General features: G+C 43.9%; 1 protein-coding gene across 1 annotated transcript in view; it reads right to left on the bottom strand.

Annotated features, from left to right (window-relative positions):
* LOC124804979 (beta-1,3-galactosyltransferase 1-like) overlaps nucleotides 1-18,192 on the bottom strand; it is a 31,119-nt gene extending 12,927 nt beyond the window's left edge. The window contains exons 1-2 of the mRNA XM_047265369.1: nucleotides 18,063-18,192; nucleotides 13,444-13,587 (exon numbers count right to left, since the gene is read on the bottom strand). Of these exons, the coding sequence (XP_047121325.1) occupies nucleotides 13,444-13,551 (108 nt within the window). The 5' untranslated portion in view covers nucleotides 13,552-13,587; nucleotides 18,063-18,192. The remainder of the gene's footprint in view (nucleotides 1-13,443; nucleotides 13,588-18,062) is intronic.
* Between the last annotated feature and the right edge of the window lie 5,893 nt (nucleotides 18,193-24,085).

The following is a 24,085-nucleotide window of genomic DNA, read 5'->3' as shown; positions in this document are numbered from 1 at the left end:
TCGTGCAAAGGTCTGTTTCTAGCTCATCAAAAGGAAAATTTTAAAGTTGAACATATTCCAAAACTTAAAAAAATTGTAACCTTTAATCAAAGGATTAATGAATCACAACTGGTATCAGACATCTCATAGAAATATCTGCGAGTCCACTAGGTGCGGAAAAGGATCAAGATTAGTAGAATATTGGAAAACTGGCGTTTGCCTACAAAACAGCTTTTAAAACACTTGTGTGCCTCGTAATGGAATACACTTTAAGTGTCTGTAAATCAATGCAGATCCGAGAAGCCAGGGAATGTGCGGCGTGAACACAGTCGTGCAGCGTGAACACAGTCGTGCAGCGTGAACACAGTCGTGCAGCGTGAACACAGTCGTGCAGCGTGAACACAGTCGTGCAGCGTGAACACAGTCGTGCAGCGTGAACACAGTCGTGCAGCGTGAACACAGTCGTGCAGCGTGAACACAGTCGTGCAGCGTGAACACAGTCGTGCAGCGTGAACACAGTCGTGCAGCGTGAACACAGTCGTGCAGCGTGAACACAGTCGTGCAGCGTGAACACAGTCGTGCAGCGTGAACACAGTCGTGCAGCGTGAACACAGTCGTGCAGCGTGAACACAGTCGTGCAGCGTGAACACAGTCGTGCAGCGTGAACACAGTCGTGCAGCGTGAACACAGTCGTGCAGCGTGAACACAGTCGTGCAGCGTGAACACAGTCGTGCAGCGTGAACACAGTCGTGCAGCGTGAACACAGTCGTGCAGCGTGAACACAGTCGTGCAGCGTGAACACAGTCGTGCAGCGTGAACACAGTCGTGCAGCGTGAACACAGTCGTGCAGCGTGAACACAGTCGTGCAGCGTGAACACAGTCGTGCAGCGTGAACACAGTCGTGCAGCGTGAACACAGTCGTGCAGCGTGAACACAGTCGTGCAGCGTGAACACAGTCGTGCAGCGTGAACACAGTCGTGCAGCGTGAACACAGTCGTGCAGCGTGAACACAGTCGTGCAGCGTGAACACAGTCGTGCAGCGTGAACACAGTCGTGCAGCGTGAACACAGTCGTGCAGCGTGAACACAGTCGTGCAGCGTGAACACAGTCGTGCAGCGTGAACACAGTCGTGCAGCGTGAACACAGTCGTGCAGCGTGAACACAGTCGTGCAGCGTGAACACAGTCGTGCAGCGTGAACACAGTCGTGCAGCGTGAACACAGTCGTGCAGCGTGAACACAGTCGTGCAGCGTGAACACAGTCGTGCAGCGTGAACACAGTCGTGCAGCGTGAACACAGTCGTGCAGCGTGAACACAGTCGTGCAGCGTGAACACAGTCGTGCAGCGTGAACACAGTCGTGCAGCGTGAACACAGTCGTGCAGCGTGAACACAGTCGTGCAGCGTGAACACAGTCGTGCAGCGTGAACACAGTCGTGCAGCGTGAACACAGTCGTGCAGCGTGAACACAGTCGTGCAGCGTGAACACAGTCGTGCAGCGTGAACACAGTCGTGCAGCGTGAACACAGTCGTGCAGCGTGAACACAGTCGTGCAGCGTGAACACAGTCGTGCAGCGTGAACACAGTCGTGCAGCGTGAACACAGTCGTGCAGCGTGAACACAGTCGTGCAGCGTGAACACAGTCGTGCAGCGTGAACACAGTCGTGCAGCGTGAACACAGTCGTGCAGCGTGAACACAGTCGTGCAGCGTGAACACAGTCGTGCAGCGTGAACACAGTCGTGCAGCGTGAACACAGTCGTGCAGCGTGAACACAGTCGTGCAGCGTGAACACAGTCGTGCAGCGTGAACACAGTCGTGCAGCGTGAACACAGTCGTGCAGCGTGAACACAGTCGTGCAGCGTGAACACAGTCGTGCAGCGTGAACACAGTCGTGCAGCGTGAACACAGTCGTGCAGCGTGAACACAGTCGTGCAGCGTGAACACAGTCGTGCAGCGTGAACACAGTCGTGCAGCGTGAACACAGTCGTGCAGCGTGAACACAGTCGTGCAGCGTGAACACAGTCGTGCAGCGTGAACACAGTCGTGCAGCGTGAACACAGTCGTGCAGCGTGAACACAGTCGTGCAGCGTGAACACAGTCGTGCAGCGTGAACACAGTCGTGCAGCGTGAACACAGTCGTGCAGCGTGAACACAGTCGTGCAGCGTGAACACAGTCGTGCAGCGTGAACACAGTCGTGCAGCGTGAACACAGTCGTGCAGCGTGAACACAGTCGTGCAGCGTGAACACAGTCGTGCAGCGTGAACACAGTCGTGCAGCGTGAACACAGTCGTGCAGCGTGAACACAGTCGTGCAGCGTGAACACAGTCGTGCAGCGTGAACACAGTCGTGCAGCGTGAACACAGTCGTGCAGCGTGAACACAGTCGTGCAGCGTGAACACAGTCGTGCAGCGTGAACACAGTCGTGCAGCGTGAACACAGTCGTGCAGCGTGAACACAGTCGTGCAGCGTGAACACAGTCGTGCAGCGTGAACACAGTCGTGCAGCGTGAACACAGTCGTGCAGCGTGAACACAGTCGTGCAGCGTGAACACAGTCGTGCAGCGTGAACACAGTCGTGCAGCGTGAACACAGTCGTGCAGCGTGAACACAGTCGTGCAGCGTGAACACAGTCGTGCAGCGTGAACACAGTCGTGCAGCGTGAACACAGTCGTGCAGCGTGAACACAGTCGTGCAGCGTGAACACAGTCGTGCAGCGTGAACACAGTCGTGCAGCGTGAACACAGTCGTGCAGCGTGAACACAGTCGTGCAGCGTGAACACAGTCGTGCAGCGTGAACACAGTCGTGCAGCGTGAACACAGTCGTGCAGCGTGAACACAGTCGTGCAGCGTGAACACAGTCGTGCAGCGTGAACACAGTCGTGCAGCGTGAACACAGTCGTGCAGCGTGAACACAGTCGTGCAGCGTGAACACAGTCGTGCAGCGTGAACACAGTCGTGCAGCGTGAACACAGTCGTGCAGCGTGAACACAGTCGTGCAGCGTGAACACAGTCGTGCAGCGTGAACACAGTCGTGCAGCGTGAACACAGTCGTGCAGCGTGAACACAGTCGTGCAGCGTGAACACAGTCGTGCAGCGTGAACAGTCGTGCAGCGTGAACAGTCGTGCAGCGTGAACAGTCGTGCAACGTGAACAGTCGTGCAACGTGAACAGTTGTGCAACGTGAACAGTCGCCTGCATGTTCTGTGATAGTCTAAGATAAATCAAAAATCTCAAATTGGTATCTACTTAGAAAATTTGAAGAATATTTACCAAGCGGGGAATATTCAACTTTTCAAGAATAGCTTCCGCAGAGACCATGACACGAAAGAAAACTCACCATGTAGTCTGGGATTAAAAAGGCCTACGTATCAGTTTTATCCTCCTACACAGTTGAAGGACGGGTTAATCCTGTTCATGATTTACTCCAATTTTACATCGCAGAGAATCTAATGACATTAAAATATAGTCCGCACAAGCTATTATGAGAAATGTCTTTTGTGGAAAAAATTACACTTCTCCAATTTCCTGTTAATCAACAGTAGCCCGCCACTTTCTTTACCCAAGGGTGAACTTGAGCAATTGTCCTTGCAGCGTGAAACAGAAAACGTTTCGGAACTCAAGGTACCGAAAGACCAACCAAGTACTTATCTTGAGTAATGATTCATTGCTTGCCGTGCAGGTAATAAGCAATATCTATTTTTTCACGTTCGAGAGAATCTAAATTCTTACTGTTTGCTATTAAGAAGTAGTATTAAGTCAAATTTATTGTTTATAAAATAGTGTATAAATAACAGTGGAGCACTTTTCCTTTTTTTTTTCACACAGTCCATGTACACTTAACGCAGCACAGGTAGTAAACTCTTGCATATTTGACGAACATAGTAGGTCTTCTCCGACAGATACTTGGATTACAGCTATAGTATTGCATGGGCGGTATGAAGATGGTATGTCTGCTATTACATCATCAAGCTTTATCTTTTCATCGTGTCTTCAACATGTAGTAATGTGCGATTGAGGATGAGATGTGTGGTCTTTAAACCGCTCATGAGATAAAAATGAAAGTCGAAATATATGTGGAACAATACGCAATGTGGTGTTGGTGAAAACGATTCCTCGTATTTTGCGAAAATCGAGTTTCACATGAGAACAGTTTCAGTCTTGCCACATTGTGTTCCATATTTTGGAGAAAAAGGCCTGTGGCTGCACTACGAGCAGTGTGATCGTTTCGAAGTTGAAGGTCTGAATCCAGAATTCCTGCCGTGAAAGTAGTATCATGATACTGCTGCTCAACAAGGAAATTACCCACCACCACCACCTAACAACAGGTAACTGCTTAACCGCCCTGTAATATTCGCTGAGCTCGCTATAATCACGTAGGTGCTCTTACGCGTAAGACTGAATGCACACAGCTTATTTCCATCTTAATGCTCTGAAATTTTGCATGTTACATGTCGCCTCGGGTAAATTGGTGTTTCGTGGGTTTCTCCTGTCTGAATAGAAGAAGATGAGAAGGAGGAAGAAGTGATTTTGTGGCGACACCAATTGGAAAAATTGTCATTTCTCTGTACGCAGGGAAAATTTGTTACTTTGGCTTACATTCACAAGCAACTGGAGCAACCAGCGATCTCACTGCTATTAAAAATCAGGAAACTGTAACGACAACTTGAACAGAGACAGCAGCTACACCCTTAGCAGTGTATTGAAACGGATGCTTGATGCCGATAAGCAAGGAAGAAATCAGCTCACCCACTGTCTAGAAAAATCAACATTGCTACCAATGTTCTACAGTCAGAGACAATGACATAGCCTCTGGTGTCATACGGAAGTTCCAGCACTCTACGACACCTCTACGACATAATTCGACCAGATGAAGCACCTAATCAGATCCTGGTCCAGGACGTGAACGCCCAAAAAATGTCGACCTGCCACCGTGTCAACCTCTGCCTTGCGGTGTCACGTGGATTCGGTATGGAGGGGCATGTGGTCAACTCGCCGCTCTCCTCACCGTTTCGCAGACTTTCCAAACTGTGGAACCGCTACTTCTCATTAAAGTATCTCCTCAATCGGCATCACGAGACTGAGTCCACGACATCAATCCTCTCACGAAGAAGGAATTCTTGGCAGCACCGCGAATCGATCCCGAATCGTCCCCATGGACTATTTATGAATATTTTTGCATGACTTACACTACAGGGTGTTTAAAATGACTTTACAACTTTGAAAATTCATATAAATTAATTTATAGTAGCTACAGAGGTGACTGTAGTGTCAATTTGTAGGGAAATACATCAAGTTTTGTCTCGCAAAGTTTTCTAGTGCCGAAGTGCGGTAGTGGCAGTTCCGTTAAAGATGGCTGCCTTCACTGGACCAGAGTGTGCTAGCTGTGTGTTTTGGTTTGAAGAATCGAAGTCGACGACAACAGTTCAGCGTAATTGCCGTACCAAGTACGCTGAAGATCCGTCTAGTGGGCATACAATTTATAAGTGGCATAAATGTTTTGTAGAAACAGGGTGCCCGGTAAGACATGGCAAAGATTAGATTAGATTAGATTAGTACTTGTTCCATAGATCATGAATACGACACTTCGTATTGCTGTGGAAAGTGTCAGGTTAATAAAAGGTTAGTTAGGTTTAAGTAGTCCTAAGTTCTAGGGGACTGATGACCATAGATGTTAAGTCCCATAGTGCTCAGAGCCATTTGCACCATTTGATTAACAGGCCTGATGGTCTCGTCGCAAGAGCCAAATCTCACATTTGTCAAAATAATCAAAAGCCAATGTCTCTTTTTGTGTATTACTTCTTTGTACCCAAAAGCACCGAACGTATTCTGATGTCGCATAATTACATCACCTCTTTCCACTTCATCAGTGGAAAAATTAGAAAGTACGTAATTTATTTTAAGAATGTTCCAGGTTTTCTCTTCGGCTGGACCCACAGCGTAGTATGTTTCATAATATGACCTTTTATATTAAATAATTCCAAGTCAAATGCAAATTATTGTTTCTTCTTTACTACAAACTTGTTTCAGCTACAGCTCCATTCCCAAGCAAATCTCTAGAGGTTCCAGTTGGTGAGTCTTCTTTCATTTATAACAGTTGTAAATGTCACTTTACATATATACTTACGTCTAGTAGGAATAGGCGCCCATATTGCGCCAGTCAATGAACTATCGATTGTCTAGATGTTCCTAGATTGTTAAAAGTCAGATAAATTCTATTTGTATAGAATTTCCTTCGTGAAGTTATTTTGACAGCTAGCATGACTGTTTATTCTCGTTGATGTTTTACCTTTACTGTACAATCTTTGCTAGCCAGTGATGATATGTTTCATTGCTATAGCTCTGTTATGATCACATACATACATTACTGGACTGTCAAAGACGTAGCTTTTACTGAAGCTTGACGTTTGGTGAGGAAAGATGGCGACATCGGGAAGTGTGCTATACCAAAACGATTTTCTGAAACGAAATAACGTTGTAAGATCTACGAATTGGTTTAAGAAATTCTTGCAGTAGAGAAATATTTGCGTACTAGTTGAGTTACGAGAAGCGCATCAAGTACGTATACGCATGTTTTAAGCAGATTGCACTTTTCGTAAGAACACTCAAATGAAGAAAGACACTTGTTATCGACGACAAATTACACGTTCTACTTATGGCTGCAATTTCATAATGAGTATGGTATTCGAAGAAAAGCAAGAAAAGCAGAAGATGATCAAAACAGGATGAAAACACATCATTAAGCTACGTCTGTTAATACTAGATAATTAAACTCCCACAAAAACTATACAAATACTGCCGGGATTTCGGATAAAACAAAGTTTAGTGTCATTATTTAGGCTTACACACAGCGCAAAAACAAAAACGCGTAAGATGTTTCTAGTTATGTTTGCTCTGAAACATGTTCCTTTCTTTTTATCTTCCGTCTGCTGTACAAAAAATTACCGCCAAACGCGACGCATATATGAACCATAGTGTCAAAACTAAGGGTAACGTAGTTTTATCAGTTTATTCCCATTTCTTACCAGTATTTTGTCTGCAAACAAAAAGCTTTTTGCACGTCGTTTGCGCTCGGTTGCTATTGCAAATTGCTGGCTTCAGTGACACCAGTGATAAAGTATAAGATATTTCCAGTCTAACAATGTACGTCTATGTTGCCAGTTTAGTCCTGTATGTCTGTGGTTATGATTTGTATCTATGATTACCTTTTGTTTTTGTTTACGGTCTACTTTTTATCCGTTCTTCTTTTCCAAAATTTCAATAAAATTTTCTGGTTAATTTTCATCTTTAAGATTGGTTGGTTCATTAAAAATATCATTTGGATGATTCTGTGTGTGCGTATATATTTATAATTCTTCGAAGATGTTCGTATCCTGTCTTTATGTTCTATGTACCGCTTGAAATGCGTTTTCGGTATGTTTTTTGGGGTATAGGTAAAAGCTTAATTCACTGCTGTCGCTTTCTTGTGTGTTTCTTGAATCTAAATCTAAAATTTCATCCAGTTTGACCGCAATAGGATTTAATGCAGTCGTTACACGAAATGTATGTGCCAGCGTTGCTAAAGTCGGATATTTTGGTTTTTCCAGATCGAACATTCGTTTTTAGATTGTTTTTGTTCAGAATGCTAGTTTTATGGTAGTTATGTATAAGAATTAGTTTATTTCATTCGTTACGTGTTCCAAGTATATTGTCGGTATGTATGTCACTTTTCCTTTAATTTTGATTTCTTTTGTTACTTTTATGTCGAGTAGTTGAGATAAAGAGAGAATAGAAGCTTTCGAAATGTGGTGCTACAGAAGAATGCTGAAGCTTAGATGGGTAGATCACATAACTAATGAAGAGGTACTGAATAGAATTGGAGAGAAGAGAAATTTGTGGCACAACTTGACTAGAAGAAGGGAACGGTTGGTAGGACATGTTCTGAGGCATCAAGGGATCACGAATTTAGTATTAGAGGGTAGCGTGGAGGGTAAAAATCGTAGAGGGTGGCCAAGAGATGAATACACTAAACAGTTTCAGAAGGATGCAAGTTGCACTAGGTACTGGGAGATGAAGAAGCTTTCACAGGATGCAGTAGCATGGAGAGCTACATCAAACCAGTCTCTGGACAGAAGAAAAACAACAACTTTTATGTCCATTTGTATGGTTTGGCTTTTAGCTTTTATGTGTTGTTCATACAGTTTGAACTAAATTTGGATTGAAATCCTTTTCTTGAGCTGTATGTTGAAGTATTGTTAGCTCATTTTGTATTGCTTAATGTTCGACTGGCAAATTGATTATTCTATTCATCATTGAATTGAAGTAGTCATACTTTTGCGATTCGCCTGACAAGATCTTCCATTAATTATGCTGTTTGCGGTAGTTGATTTTTTGTAGATTTTGCAAGCACGATCGTTGTTACTGTTGCACATTTTAATATCGTGATAATTTATGGATTTATTTGTTTGTTTCTGTTTCCAACCTAAGTTTTATTTTTTATGCAATTCGTTGAGTTCTTGATGAATTGGTTCGATGACTTCATCATTTTCATTCATTACCACGTACGTGCCATCTTCATATTTATGATAATATCTAATTGTGTTGAGTAATGGCCTTTGGGAGCCGAAAAATTATTCCTCCAGTGTGATGATAAATTTGTGGGCAACGGTACCAGCAACAGTTTCCCACAGCCACTGCATTAGCTTGTGTGTAAATTTTGTGATTAAATTCAAAATAATTTTCATTCCAAATTAGTTTTAGCAGAGCTATGATTTCATAGGTTCCTGCGATTGAAGTTTTTCTAGGTCTTCGAAGGTTACCTTTCATAATTTCTATTTTTTCCTGTACGGGTTTGTCTGTATATAGCTTTGTAATATGAAAGGAAAAAATCTGTGATTTTGTGGTCTTTGTATATCTTTTCTGCCATGTGCTAATGTTTCATGAGTTTTTTTATGGGATACTTCTTGTTGTAGCCATATACCTTGATAAGGAATGTGTTAGGTTTTTTTTACTTACAAGGTACGCTCGGCAGTCAGTACAATTTATAATTGGGCGATTTGAAGTTAATTCTTTGTGTCTCTTAGGTTCTGCGTGCAATTTTGGAGTACGTGGGTACATAATGATGGAAGCTTTCCTCTCCCTCGTTTGTTGGTATTATAATACAATTTTTGATGCATTTCTTTGCCTGTGCAGCATACTTGATGGGGTTGTGTGGCATTTCTGTAACGTTGTCTTCCAAAAAAGTAATTTTATTAATATATTCACTATGATTTATAATAACTACACTGCTAACCTTATCCGATTTTATTGCTATTGCATTTGTGTTAGTAATTCCTGATTTATGCTGTTGAATGTATTATGTTCAGTTTGCGTTTGTCATATTATGTTATACTATTGTGAAATAGCGGTCCAAGATTTTGGATACACCTGAAAAACCGAAGCACAATGCATCGAAAAGGGAACGCAAGTGCCACACAAAATATCAAATGGATGCTACGTACATCTTGGAAGAATTAGAAATGTACATGCACACAAGAAATTACCAAACGATCTATCTTAAACATAACAATTATCTAGAAAATTTTATTGAAATTTTGGAAAACGAGAATGGCTAAAAGGCACACATTAACTGAAACAAAAGATAATCATAGATACAATCACAACAGAATTATAATATTTATGACTCGCATCACTGACTAGCGAAGATTAAACATTAAATGTAAATCATCAACGATAATAAACTATCATTCTAGCTATCAGAAGAATTTCACTAACAGAATTCTGTAAAAATACAACTTTCGTGACACATAACAATCTAGCAACGTATAGATAAGTTAACAGTTTACTCGCTAATGAAATATGGACATCTATGCCATCTGGACGTAAGTACACACACAAACTGACCTTTATATGCATCTGTTACAAATATAAGTTGTCTCATCAACTGTAACATCTAGAAGTTTACTTAAGATTGGCGCTACAGCCGAAACAGTTTGTAGCAAAAAAGAAAAAAATACTAATTAAAATATTTACAGCTTACCTGGAATTATTCATTACAAAATGTTCTAAGTGCTATATCCGGGAGCTGACTGGTTCCATGTGCCAATAAGAAAATTTTTTGTTGGTAGTGTCATTAATACAGAGGCACTACGTTTATCAGCCTTAACACAAGTACAGCCATACAGCAGTAATGTTTTAGCAAGTGAAACTGTACTTAACAAAAACCGTTTCTCACATCTCCTTTTTGCAAGAGAATAATACAAAAATTACAGAAAAGCTATTTTAGTAGTGACTACTGTCTCTGACACGAATCTATTACATGGCTTACATGTTGCAAAATTTACCTCAAAACTCCCTGTGATGTTGAGGGCGAAATGGCTTTATTTAATGCTTTCCAGACACATTGTTTTGTCTAGTCACTTTTCCAACTTTTTTCTACTTGTTTGAAACCCATATTATCTCCTACTACGGATATGTTTACTGATACAAATAAAAGCTCACATGCACCCTTGCTTACCACACCAACTGTGCGTCACTGAAATTGCCGAGCGTCTCTAGGCGCTTCAGTCTGGAACCGCGCGACCGCTACGGTCGCAGGTTCGAATCCTGCCTCGGGCATGGATGTATGTGATGTCCTTAGGTTAGTTAGGTTTAAGTAGTTCTAAGTTCTAGGGGACTGATGACCTCAACAGTTAAGTCCCATAGTGCTCAGAGCCATTTGAACCATTTTTAAGAAGACCTTGACTCAGAGGGAAGCATTAGTCGGCACAAATACTGTGCGTCATCTAGTAGTGAATGTTTTAAATATTTTCTCCGTGAGTTCGTACTCCTAACGAGTCTGGGAACATGCAACAGTGTACTGAGAACACTACAGCACTGGAAACACTTTTCGTGAAGAAAACGGCACTTCCGTTTAGTACTTCCCTTCTTCAAATAAACACTACGACATCAATCGGTGGCTGTTTAATGCCGGACGCTAACAAAGTTTACAGAAGACTCTTCAATTTAGAAGAAGACAGGCAAGAATTCCTTACTTTAGAGAAAAACTACAAAATAAACAGAACTTATTTTTTTACACTAATTTATTCACATTTGAAGCACAAACATCAAATCCCCTTCAAAGGACTCGCTATTTGCACTAAAACTTCTCTAATCTTCTATTTCATTTTTCAAAACAATTTTAAATTCATTTTTCGTGATGCCTGACAGCGACTCCGTCATTTTCTTCCTCAATCTCAGCGAAACGCTTCTATTTCATGTGTGTCTTCATTCTAGGAAACAAAAACGTCGCAAAGCGAGGTAGGCGTGAGAAACAGGGGTCATAACAATTTTGGGCCAGAATTGTCGTACAAACAGGGCTGTGAGAGCAGGTGAATTGTCATGATGGAAAAACCAGTTACACAAATTAGACCACTTCCGCCGCACGCTGCTGTGGAATCTTTTCACGGCTTTTAAGTAGAAAGCCTGGTTAAGTATCCGACACTGTGGAAGAAACGCTTAGTGGGTGAGTCCTATCATATCGAAAAAAACGAATCTACATTCTTCTTAGTGTTTGATTTCACCTGACGAGTTTTCTTGGGGCGAGGCGAACTTTCAAGTCTTCCACTGGTTTGATTGTTGCTTTGATTCAGGATCATAAGCATAGCACCAAGTTTCGTCAACTGTGATAATTTTGGAAAAAAAAGGTGTGGATCATTTCAGGACTTCTTTCAAAGCACAGCATGCTTCCACGCGACCTTGTATTTGTTCTGCAGTCAGCAGTCGTGGCACGAACTTAGCAGCCACCCTTTTCGTTCCCATGTCTTCTGTTACAATGTCTTCTGTTACAATTCGTTGCACTGAGCTCCATGTCACTCCCGACAGCTCCAGAATTTCTTCAATGGCCCGCCGTCGACCTTCGTTGATGGCTGCACAAATGATTTCAACATCTCCATGTGTTCGAACAGTTGCACAACGAACAGACATAGGTTTGTCATCAACTGACATATCACCATTTTTGAAAGGGAAAAATGACTCGAGCACTCGAGTTCTCCCGGTAGCATCGTCCTCTAAAAAAAATGGTTCAAATGGCTCTGAGCACTATGGGACTTGATTTCTAAGGTCATCAGTCCCCTAGAACTTAGAGCTACTTAAACCTGACTAACCTAAGGACATCACACACATCCATGCCTGAGGCAGGATTCGAACCTACGACCACAGCAGCAGAAGCGCGGTTCCGGACAGAAGCGCCTAGAACCGCTCGGCCACAGTTGCCAGCTGGTTGCGCATGTAGTCGGTCCACAATATGTACGGCTCAGCGTGGTAATGCAGCCAATGCTTCGTGCCGAGTTCGGCGTGAAGTTGAGAATGCAGCATATAGGGGAAATTAACAACCATCAAAAACTTCAAAACGTTCCTGAGTCTAACTGGTGTAGGCCGCACGACGACGTCATTGTTAGTAGACGAATGACCGAATTATTTTTTGCATAGCTTGCGCGAAAATCCTGAAATGTACAAATAATATGACCAATACAAGTATCTTAGGGAAGTACAGAGTAAGATGCAATGATAAGTAATGACTTAACACGAAAACTGCTCAGTCATTAACGTCGACTAACAATGTGCCGCCGTCGTCTTTGTTCCAGCCGCGATCCTCGGAAGACACACCACACAAATTGAAAACCATATAAAAGTGACATTGTTTTTGTTAGAAATAGAAGGCAGAATAACTTTGGCTCCATACTATATTAAGAAAACCTAATCATTTACATAATAATCTATACTATGAGCACAGCAGAATGCCGTCCGTACCTTGCGACAGCAAGACAACGAAAGACAAATCTTACAAGAGATAAAAAACATCCGAAGTACAAAAACACCAGACGAACGAAATTAGTCTAGTGATTAGATGTAACGTTTTAGGAGTCGATACACACACACACACACACACACGTAACATTTAAAGTAAGTGCATCGTTTACAGACTTATTTCACAAACAGTTCACACATACTAAATCGGATGAAATAAAAAGTAATAATAGAAGTTGTTACTGAGAAATTCTTTTGCGAGTCGTTTGCTTAACAAATATTTTATTATGAAGAGATGTTTTGATTCATCGACGTTCACAGAAGGAATAACTACTAGAACTTCATAAAACAAATGAACGCTGGGACCCGATACCTGGAACTGAATGTAGCCATTACAGTTCATCACATGACTTCGATGAAATCCACGAGTTTGATTTGGGGGATGATCTAATGGAGGCTCAGACTTTGTAATTATCGACCCGAAGCACAGAAAACGTCACATAGCGAATTACGATCGCCGTTTCATCCAGGATACGCGGAATAGCGGAACACCTTTCGAGAACACGAGAAGAATGCCATTCACAGGGATTTCCATTCAAAATGACATCTACCCAACTCCATCTACACACTTTTAAGTGAAATTTTATGAGACAGTGTACGTGGCTAGTAGCTGTCCACTACACTACGGTTACAGCAAAACGTACCTTGACGACGTAAGAGACTTGAGAGCAGTGGTCAGCCGTCCACTTGAGCATGAGCAGCGTCTTTACCGTGAGGTTGTCGTAAGTGTCCACCATGTCCTCAACCAGCATGTCGCCGTTCACCAGTGCCTCGGCTATTAGCTCTTCCTGCAACATAACACAATGGTCAAGCGACTGTGTCACACTTCGTTTTTATGACAACATGTTTTCACAAAGATCCGACAGTTGTGACACACTCTGCAGAAAAATTTTTTCTGTTAGCCGTAAGTCGACGTAGAATGTATGATTCACCATCAACAATACTAACTGGCTCACACATATATTTTACACACATCCTTCTTCCCTCTGAGTGCCCACCTCTTCCTAGCCCCATCTCTGTCCAACTCCTCCCCCCCTCCCCACTCTCTGTACATCTACCCCTTCCCCTCTTCCTTTTCCACCTGCTCACTCTCCCTCTACACCTTCTACCTGCCTCCTGCCCTTCCCCTCATCCCCCTCCTTTGTATATTTTCACCTCCCTATCGATTCCGTCCCCTCACCTTCCACTGTCGATATCGTCCTTCTCCACACTCTTTCTCTGATCTCCTCCTCCCCTCTGCCACTGTCTGTCCCCCCTCCCTATCTACATCCTTCACCTGATCTTTCCCCCCCCCCCCTCCTAGCGATCTCCTACTGCTCCTCTAAATGTCCATCCCCTGCAGCCCCTCTCTGTCCTTACCCATCCTCTCCTCACCTCTCTCTCTATCTGTCTCCTGCCAATTCTCCCTACCCATCTTCTATTGCGCCCTTTAACTATAAAATCCCTCCTCCCCCTCACCCCATCTGTCCCCTCCCATCCCCTCTCACTGTCCCTCCCCTCCTCTCCTCTCCCCTCATAAATCCCCTCCTGATCCCACCTCACTTGATCTCCCTTTCCCCCCACTCCCTATACAACCCCCTTGCCCCCTCTTTCTGTCCATTCCCTCCTCTATCGATCTGAACCCTACCTCTCCCATAGCCTACTACATGTGCGGTACCTGCTAAAAGAGGTCGATAAAGCAGGCAAATACTAGTCCCGTAACACATGCTCGGGGTTGAAAACACATTTGTTGTGCCTGAGGTGTAGGCTGCAATTCAAACCAGGATAATAAGGTAGGGCAATACTACTACAACACAACACACCTGTCAAGCAGGGCCATCTGTATATGAACGTAAAAAAAACCATTTCTGCCAATATCTCAGCTCCTATGGGATCTAGGGGTTTCTAGCCTGCACAGTATTGATTCTCGTTGTTCAAGCAGTATATGTGGCAAATTCGGTAGAAGATTATTTACTGGTTCATGGTGAGATGCTGTACATAAAAGCTTACATTCTGTTTTAGACACACATGTACTAGCCTCTACTCCAACACCTCACTTGCATACATGTTCGACATATATATTGTACGCAACTCCTCCTACCACCCTTTCCCTACACACCACCACCTAACCACTCTTCCCATACACCTCCACCACCTCCTGACCAACCTCCTTTTCTGCTCTCCTCCTCTGTGTCAACCTCCTCCTCCTCCTCCTCCTCCTCCTCCTCTTCCTTTCTCCTATCTATGCCCATCTCCTCCTGCCCCCTCCGCTGGATCATCCAAAGCAGATTGACACTACTCCCGCACAACACGCCTTCATTCATGGCAATCTACACATCAAAAAGCAATAGGAAATGGTTTTCAAAAATTTACAGCTACAGTCTTGGGTCAGGTTACCCCGCCAATTTATTGTGTATTATTGCAGAAACAATATAGTAGATTTACCAGAACCGACATTTTCTCCTGTCTTTAGCTTCTTTCTATTGTCCTATTGATTACATCAATTAACCACCAACTGAACCTCTGCTAGAAGAGAATTAATTAGATGCCAGACGCGGTCGGGACAGCAGCTGACAGGTAGGCGAATGACAAACCTCACCACTTGCAGGAAAACAGAGAAATCGTCTGCAAAAGTAATTATTTTGCCACACCTCTGCAAATTAACCATCATTAGTATTCAAGCAGTCATCTGCAGCAGCCAACAACCGATACAGTTTCACTATGTTTATTAATCCGTTTGCAGTCAGTAATTCAGCTTGGGTCTTAAGGGAATGTGCCTCTCTATCAACTATGAGGCTAAATCAGGAAGTCTTTGCGTCTATTTTCTTTTAACCAAATAATGGCTGTAAATGCGAAGTCAACATATCCATTCCCAGCGTAGTACTTTCTTGGTTCGTACCAGCCTCATCTGCCAGTAGATCCGCCGCACGGCGCTGCTGTCAGTTGTTAAAGATGGCGGTAGTGATACAAACGTCTACGGCGTTAGAGCGACGAATTGTGATTCGTTTTCTATGGGGCAAGGGACGAACGCCCATAGAGGTCTACAGGGAAATGCAGACCACACATGGGGAAAACTGTCTGGGATTGAGAACTGTGAGGTGGTGGTGGTGGTGGTGGTGGTGGTGGTGGTGGTGAGAGTTCGACAAAGGCCGTGTAGTCTTGCATGACCATGAGCAGTCGGGAAGGTCGCGTTCGCCGCTGACATTTCCTGGGTGGGTGCAGTGGTGAATCAGATCAGTGTGTGTCCATCACGGCCATTTCCCAGAACTTGGCATATCGTATGGGAATGCTTAAGACTTCGTTCACGGATCATTAGGGTACTGGGAGGTTTCATGTCGGTGGGTGCCAAAGCAGTTGGGTGAAATGATGAAAAGGAGGCGAATAATGTCTTCAGTGAATCATCTGGAACGTTACTCCAAGGAGGGTGAAGGTTTCCTGGGCCACATTGTTACTGGCGATGCAAAGTGGATACTGCATTTCACGCTCGAATACAAGAAACAGAGCACGATACGTAAACATTCCAGTTCGCCTATGACAAAAAGTTCCGTTCAGCGCCGTCTGTTGGTAAAGTGATGTTAACGGCCTTCTGGAATAGTCATGGACCGCTCCTGCTGGATTTCGTGCCACAACGTGCAACCATCAACGCCGACAGACACTGCTCCACACTGTTACGTCTATGGCCAGCCATCAGGCGAAGGCGCCGAGGGATTCTCGATGTCAACAACGTGATTCTGCTCCACGACAGTGCGAGACCACATGTGGCAATCAGAACTGCCAAAAAGCTCTGGCAATTTCACTGGAAGATGCTGGACCACCCACAATGCATTCCAGACCTCGCCCCCTCCCCCCCTCTCCACCAGTGACTTCCATGTTTTCGGACTGCCGAAGAAGTTCCTGGCAGGACAGCGATTCACAAGTAACGATGAAGCCAAGACAGCAGTCCAACAATGGTTCTGTAGTAAGCTGGACGAATTCAACTGCAGGGGCATCTCAAATTTAGCGCTGTGATGGGATAAATGCGTGAATCGGCAAGCGAACTATGTGGAAAAATAATGTAAGGTACATAGAATAGGGATGCAATAGGGCTCCTATGAATCTTGGGAGAAAGGTTTACTGAAAAAGGAAGAGACCTATATATGTGCTTCATCGATCTAGAAAAGGCATTTGACAATGTGGCTTGGTACAAGCTGGCGACTATAATGAGGGAAAAAGAGAGTGGACTGGAAAACCAAAAAGACTTGTAAACTCATATCTTAATTAAAAGGTTTCAGTTACAGTGAGAAGAGAAAGTACAAACTGGATCGGACTAAGGAAATGAGTAAGACAAGGATGCTGTCTATCCCCTACTCTTTTCAACCTCTACCTGGAAAATATGACTGACCAATGCTCATTAGATGACAAAGGCGCAGAAATTGGAGGAAGAAGAGTAGGGTGTATGAGGTTTGCTGATGACATGGTCCTTCTAGCCACAGGGGAAAAAGAATTACAGGATTTGGTGGACACCATTAAAACTAACGGAAAAAATATGGAATGAAAATTAACACAAATAAAACAAAAGTATTGGCACTAGGAGGAAATAAGGAAATAAAAATTATGCTGAATGGAGAAATACTAGAACAGGTGCAAAATTTTAAGTATCTTGGAAGCAGGATAGACACCGACTGGAAGTGCACCACAGAAATTAAAACAAGGATAGCAATGACAAAAGAGGCGTTATATAAGAAAAGGAGAATTTTCTTCAGCGGTCTGGACAGAGAACTCAGGAAGAGACTCATAAAATGTCTTGTGTGGAGTGTTGTTCTATATTGCGCTGAAACATGGACTATGGGGAAGAAAGACAGAGAAAGGCTGGAGGCTTTTGAGATCTGGACATGGCGGAAGATGGAAAGAATAAGTTGGATGGACAGAGTAAAAAATGAAGAGGTATTGAGAAGAGTGGGAGAAAAGAGACAGTTACTAGATGTAATAAAGAGAAGAAAAAGAAATTGGATTGAGCATATATTAAGAAAGAATGACGGACTGATCAAAACAGTTTTAGAAGGTTATGTAGAAGGGAAAAGGAAGCGAGGAAGGAAGAGATTCGAGATACTGGAGGACAGGATGGACGGTACAACATACAGCAGCCTTAAGAAGGAAGCAATAGATCCCAGAAAATGGAGAAGCAAAGGACCTGCTAATATAGCAGATAACTGATGATGACATAGAATAGTATGTATATTTGTCATTACTTGCATTACTTGCCACCCACTGTGTGGAGAGGAGTCCCGCATAGAGCTCGGCCTACCTGCAGCCGGCCGTCGCCGGAGTGGCCCGTAACGAAGAGCAGGCGGCTGGAGTCGCGCAGCGCACGCCCCCACGTCGCGCGCACGGCGTCGCGGCGCTCGCGGTTGGCCACGGCGGACGGGACGGCGAGCAGCAGCTGCGGGGGCGGGCTGCCGGCGCACAGTCCGGCCGGCGGCGGCAGCAGCGCCGTGGGCTGGCCCGGCCGCACGTAGCGCGCCGCGTCGCGCGCCCCCTGCCCCCGCAGCCACTCCATACGGGCGCCAGTCCCCGACCCCGGCCCCGGCCCCCAGTTCTCGGCCTCCGTCTGGCGCAGTGTGTTCACCGCCACCACAAGCAGCATTGTGGACACCGTGATCATTCCTAAGACAAAAAGAGGTCGTAAATTTGTGCAACATGTTCGAATTTCACAAACGGATAATTCACAAACGGATAATCTCCCACCACATCTCATCAAATTATACCATAATAGTATACTCACATCAATAGTGGGTTACGGCTCGGGAGTCTGGGCACACAGACTCACGAGGGTGGTGCCTGCCATGACAGTGAGAAGAGTCGAGAAGAACGTGATAATGAGATCAGTGGGAGCATACAGGACTACGCCGGGAGGAGCCCTGTTAGTCATAATGGGGCTTTGCCCCCTGGACTTCAAAATTCGGGAACAGGCCGCTTGGGCCAAGAAGGGGAACATAGAGAAAACAGAAGAGATTTTAGGCATCAGGGCTGGGAACAGGGTTGAGATCGGAGTAAGAGGAGACCAGTTATGGCAAGAATCCTGGGAAGCTGAAGAAACCGGACGTAGAACTTTTGATCTTCTTCCGGATATTGGGGAACGGATGGGAATGAAATACTTCGAACCAACCCGGGGACTATTCCACTTTCTCACTGGTCATGGACCCTACCCGACATATTTATGTCGATTCGGAAAAAAAGTCTACACCCGCGTGTACCGGAGGGTACTCCTGACCATGTCGTTTACGAGTGCCCCCTTTTCAATGATGTAGCTTCAATGTTACGTGACCAACTGCCACACCACAGCACAACATATACAGCTTACTTAGACAACACGACACTTTTCAGACCATCAACAAATTGGCAAACGTGGAATCACAGAAAGTTTTAAAGGAATATCTGAGAGACTTGAATTAGCAAGAATTTGAGAAATATTTAAACACCTATAGAGTCTGGTACCCTATTCCCATACCATCTGAGCGTGGACAGGCCGACTTCTACCGTCTGGAAATCCGCCGCGTTCGAGACTTAGGGGGAGTGGGGTGCAACGTTACCGATTGTGGACAAGCACCGAACTTGACTCTGGGATAGGATTAGTTGTAAGACTTAGATTTAGGTACTATGTCTAGGAACCTGCAGCGACTAACATCTTGGCCCGCCCAGTGTCAGGGGCACGCTCATTGGGTTTAGCTCAATGAGCAAGGCTCTATAAGTAGGTTTATACTTTTGAGTGACACATATGTAACGCTGCAGGCATTAGTAACTACTTAATAGTTAGGTTTATTAAGTAATTCATATACAATCAAATTCAGCTAGTTTTGCCCATTTCAATTATCCTGTAGCTCACTTTACTAATTAATTACTTAAATATAACTTAAGATTTATCTCCAATTGTAACCGTTGTATCACCATCTGGACCCACTAATCATGTAAGGTAGTGGGTTAAAAAATTGTATAATTACTGAGATTTGGAAATACAGATTTAAAAAAAAAAAGATAATCTACACTGCTACACCTGCCTAACATCATGTAAGGCCCCCGCGAGCACGTAGAAGTGCCGCAGTACGAAGTGGTATGGACTTTACTATTGTCTGAAATAGGCTGTCCATAAATCAGTAACAGTATGAAGGGATGGACATCTCTTCTGAACAGCACACCGCAAGGCATCCCAGATATGCTCAATAATTGTCGTATTTGGGGAGTTTGGTAGCTAGCGGAAGTTTTTAAACTCAGAAGAGTGTTCCAGGAGCCACTCTGCAGCAGTTCTGGGCTTGTCAAGTGTCACATTGTCCTGCTGGAACTGCCGAGTCCGTTGGAATGAACAATGGACATGAATGGATGCAGGTGATCAGACAGGATGCTTACGTACGTGTCACCCGTCAGAGTCGTATCAAGACGTATCAGGGGTCACAGATCACTCCCAACAGCACACGCCCCCACACCATTGTAGAGACTCCACCAGTTTCAATAGTCATTTGCTGACACACAGGGTCCATGGACTCATGAGGTTGTCCCCGTACCTGTACACGTCCATCCGCTCGATACAATTTGAAACGAGACTCATCCGACCAGGAACATCTTTCCAGTCATAAACAGACCAATATCGGTGTTGACGGGCCCAGGAGAGACGTAAAGCTTTGTGTCGTGCAGTCATCGAGGGTACAAGAGTGGGCCTTCGGCTCCGAAAGCCCATATCGATGATGGTTCGGACGTCGACACTTGTCGATGGCCTAGCATCGATGTCTGCAACAATTTGCGCAAGGGTTGCATTTCTGTCACGGTGAATGATTCTCTTCAGTCGTCGTTGGTCCCGTTCTTACAGGATCTTTCTCTGGCCGCAGCGATGTCAGAGGTTTGATATTGTACCGGATTCCTGATAATCGCGGTACAATGGTGTAGTGCTCAAAGGGCCAAAATAACCCCACTTCATCGCTACCTGGTAGACGCTGTGTCCCATCGCTTGGGCGCCGACCGTACCACCACGTTCAAACTCACTTAAATCTTGATAACCTGGCATCGTTGCAGCAGTAACCGATCTATCAACTGCACCAGACTCTTGTTGTCTCATATAGGCGTTGCCGACTGTAGCGCCGTATTGTGCTTGCTTACGTATCTCTGTATTTGAATACGCATGCCTACACCAGTTTCTTTGGTGTTTTAGTGTATACTACTTGTTAGCAACATTCTCGGAAATTTCTTGGCCGCTTTACTTCTAATTTTTAAACGATAGTTTAATAAATTTTCAGATAGACATAGGGCACTTTTTTTCAAGTGTTCAAGTGTCTGTGTGGAAACTTTTCAGAATACGATATGTCGTAAACAACTCACATTATAAGCCTCCAACAATAGCCCTAACATTTTATTTTACCCTACTTTTAGTTTCTTAATGTCTACAGGCATTGCACCATTTGAAAAAAAGTGTATGTTCCACAAAAATACGCTTTATAAGTATTATTACAATCTGCTGATTGACAATACGAACCACTGAAAACCATACACGACAAACATTACGAACCACTCAAAACCGTACATCAATAGCTCTTTCCATTTCCACAATATCTGCTGTCTAAGTTTTAAGTGGTTCAGCCTATACATAGGGGGTGGACCATTTTAATCCATAATGGGTAATAACGCGGCATAGAGATGAGATACACCAAAATGTTTTATATAATAGCTTTAGACGGCATAGAGTGTCACGCACTGCTACTGATGGCCGTGACCTGGAACATGAAGATTTTCAAGGTGATTTCGTAGTTAGTGTTTTCTTTTAATGGGGGACCATACCATTTTAGTTAAATCTGAAATGAGCGGCCCATTTTACATATAAAATGATGCTTTCTGAACAGAAAGAAAGTTCTTGTAGAACAAGTTCAGTTCGAGAAGGCAATGAAAATGGGTGAAAAACATTTTTGAAGGTGGCTATCAACAGCCATCAAGTAATGTATAAAATGCATGTTTGACCATCAGCTGTTTTCATTTTAAACCAAAATATCAACCAGTTTCAGTCTTGGACCATCTTTTCACGGATAAGGGTTAAAGTGTTTTAAGGTCAGTTGATCTTCTCTTCAGTACTGCTCTGTATACATTTAGTATTGGTATGTTTGCTTGTAAGTCCTGTGTCGTATACTAATATTCATGACATGCTCTACAAATTATTTAAGTAATGACAAATGTAGTGTGCTAGCTTAAACCATATTAACCGTTATCCGTGAAGATGGTCCAAGACTGAAACCGGCTGATATCTGAGTGTAAAATAAAAACAGCTTACAGACAAACACGCATTTTATACACAGGAAATGGACGCGGTGCCGGCGTTATATTGTAACAATTTATGTGAATAAGTCTAGTTTACTTATTAAATTTGAAGCAGATGGCGTAACTACTAATTATCATTACGTATTGGTATTGCGACAGATCGTCGCACAGTCTGTTCTGGTGCTCTTGTCCAGCGCCTCTGGCAGAGCTGGTAAGAGGGGCGGTCGTGTAGAGACAAAGTTCGACGATGGAGAGGTGTCGCCCACGTCTGCGTGCTGGAACACTGGTCTTGTTTCGCCGCTAATTTGAGAGATCGTTCGTCAAGACTGCGACGCTATTTCCCTTTATTTTATTCACATAGCTACAATGGCTGGCTGCACTCCAAATGAAATCGTAGACGTGATTACCATTTTAGCAGACTGTCAGGGTGTTTACGTCCATGCGCCCACAACTTATGCTGAACGTTTTCCCAACAGATGACGGCGAAGTAACTTCACCATTCGCGATCTCACTGATACTGCCCGGCATGGACGGCTAGATTGTGTATGTCGACGTCATGAATGCAGGGAAAATGATAATCACGTCGTGGCCGTTCTTTCAGTGGTCCAGCTAAATCCTCACATCCGCTCACGGCAAACTGGATTATCGAAGTCAACGGCTCTCAGAATCATAAAGGCGAGGAGATTTCATGCGTACCACACCACGTATAGAAATAACGCTTCGGATGTTGGAAAAAAAGCTTTGCATTTTACCGCTGGGCCCTGCGATATCAAGAGTAGTTCACATCAGTGGTGTTTTCTGACGACGCCACATTTACAAATACTGGTGAATAAACAGGCACAACTGTAATTACTGGTCGGATGTCCATCCACACCGGTACACACGTCCTGACAATCAACATCGTTGAGCCTTAACGTCTGTTGCGGAATTGTGAATGGCTATCTGACTGGTCTATTTTTTAGTAATAATGTAAATCAACAATTTTTTAGAAATGTTGACTGACCATTTAACTGGATTTCATGAGGGCGTTGATTTATGGACCTGTCAAACAATGTGGGTGAAACTGGATGGTGCACCTCTACATTAGTCATGAATAAGGACATTTTCAAACGAAAAATATACACACCAGTAGATTGGTCCCAATCCGTGGCCCGCTTCTTCACCCTATCTAACTTCTGATTTTTATCTTTAACGATATTTGAAAAATAGTTGTGAGCAACGGCTGACAAGAGAAAACGTGATGGGACAAACCAGGAGAGCTTATGCAGGCATTCCACGAGATTTCCAGCTTTTCATTGTCACACGTTTCCTAACGAGAGTTAATTTGTTCATTGAAGCAAATTATGGTCATTTTGAGCACATACTCAATGGTTAATTGCGAGGTACAAAGTGAATCAAGCAGCGTGAGGAATGAGAGGCGTAGCGACTCACTCAGCGACTTTTAAAGCAATGATCAAAGCTTTATTTACGTTTGTTCAGTTTTGCAGATATCAAAATTGTTGTAACGTATTTATTTTTGCCAATAAACTCGTTAGTAAAAACTTAGAAGTTCAAATTTCTCTTCGCTCTTTCGAAATCCGAAGTAATAAATAGGCGTTTCCATGAAACAAAACTCACGCTTCGAATGAGCTTCGATGATTGCCTTTAAGATCACGGTTGTTGGTAATGATAACCGACCCCTTATCCCCTGCTGGAATTTCCAAGTCCGTCTGAATGCACATTGGACATGAACGGATGCAGGTGATCAGACAGGATGCTTACGTACGTGTCACCCGTCAGCGTCGTATCTAGGCGTATCAGGGGCCCTTTATCACTCCAACTGCACACGCCCCACGCCATTACAGGGTCTCCACCAGCTTTAACAGTCCCCTGCTGACTTGGAGAGTCCGTGGATTCATGAGGTTGTCTCCATACCCGTAAACGCCTATCCGCTCGATACAATTTGAAATGAGACTCGTCCGACCAGGGAACATGTTTCCAGTCATAAACAGTACAATGTCGATGTAGACGGTCCCAGGCGAGGCGTAAAGCTTTGTG

Source organism: Schistocerca piceifrons, chromosome 7 (assembly GCF_021461385.2).
Source record: "Schistocerca piceifrons isolate TAMUIC-IGC-003096 chromosome 7, iqSchPice1.1, whole genome shotgun sequence".
NCBI lineage: Eukaryota > Metazoa > Arthropoda > Insecta > Orthoptera > Acrididae > Schistocerca > Schistocerca piceifrons.
This window is presented reverse-complemented; position numbering and strand designations above follow the sequence as displayed.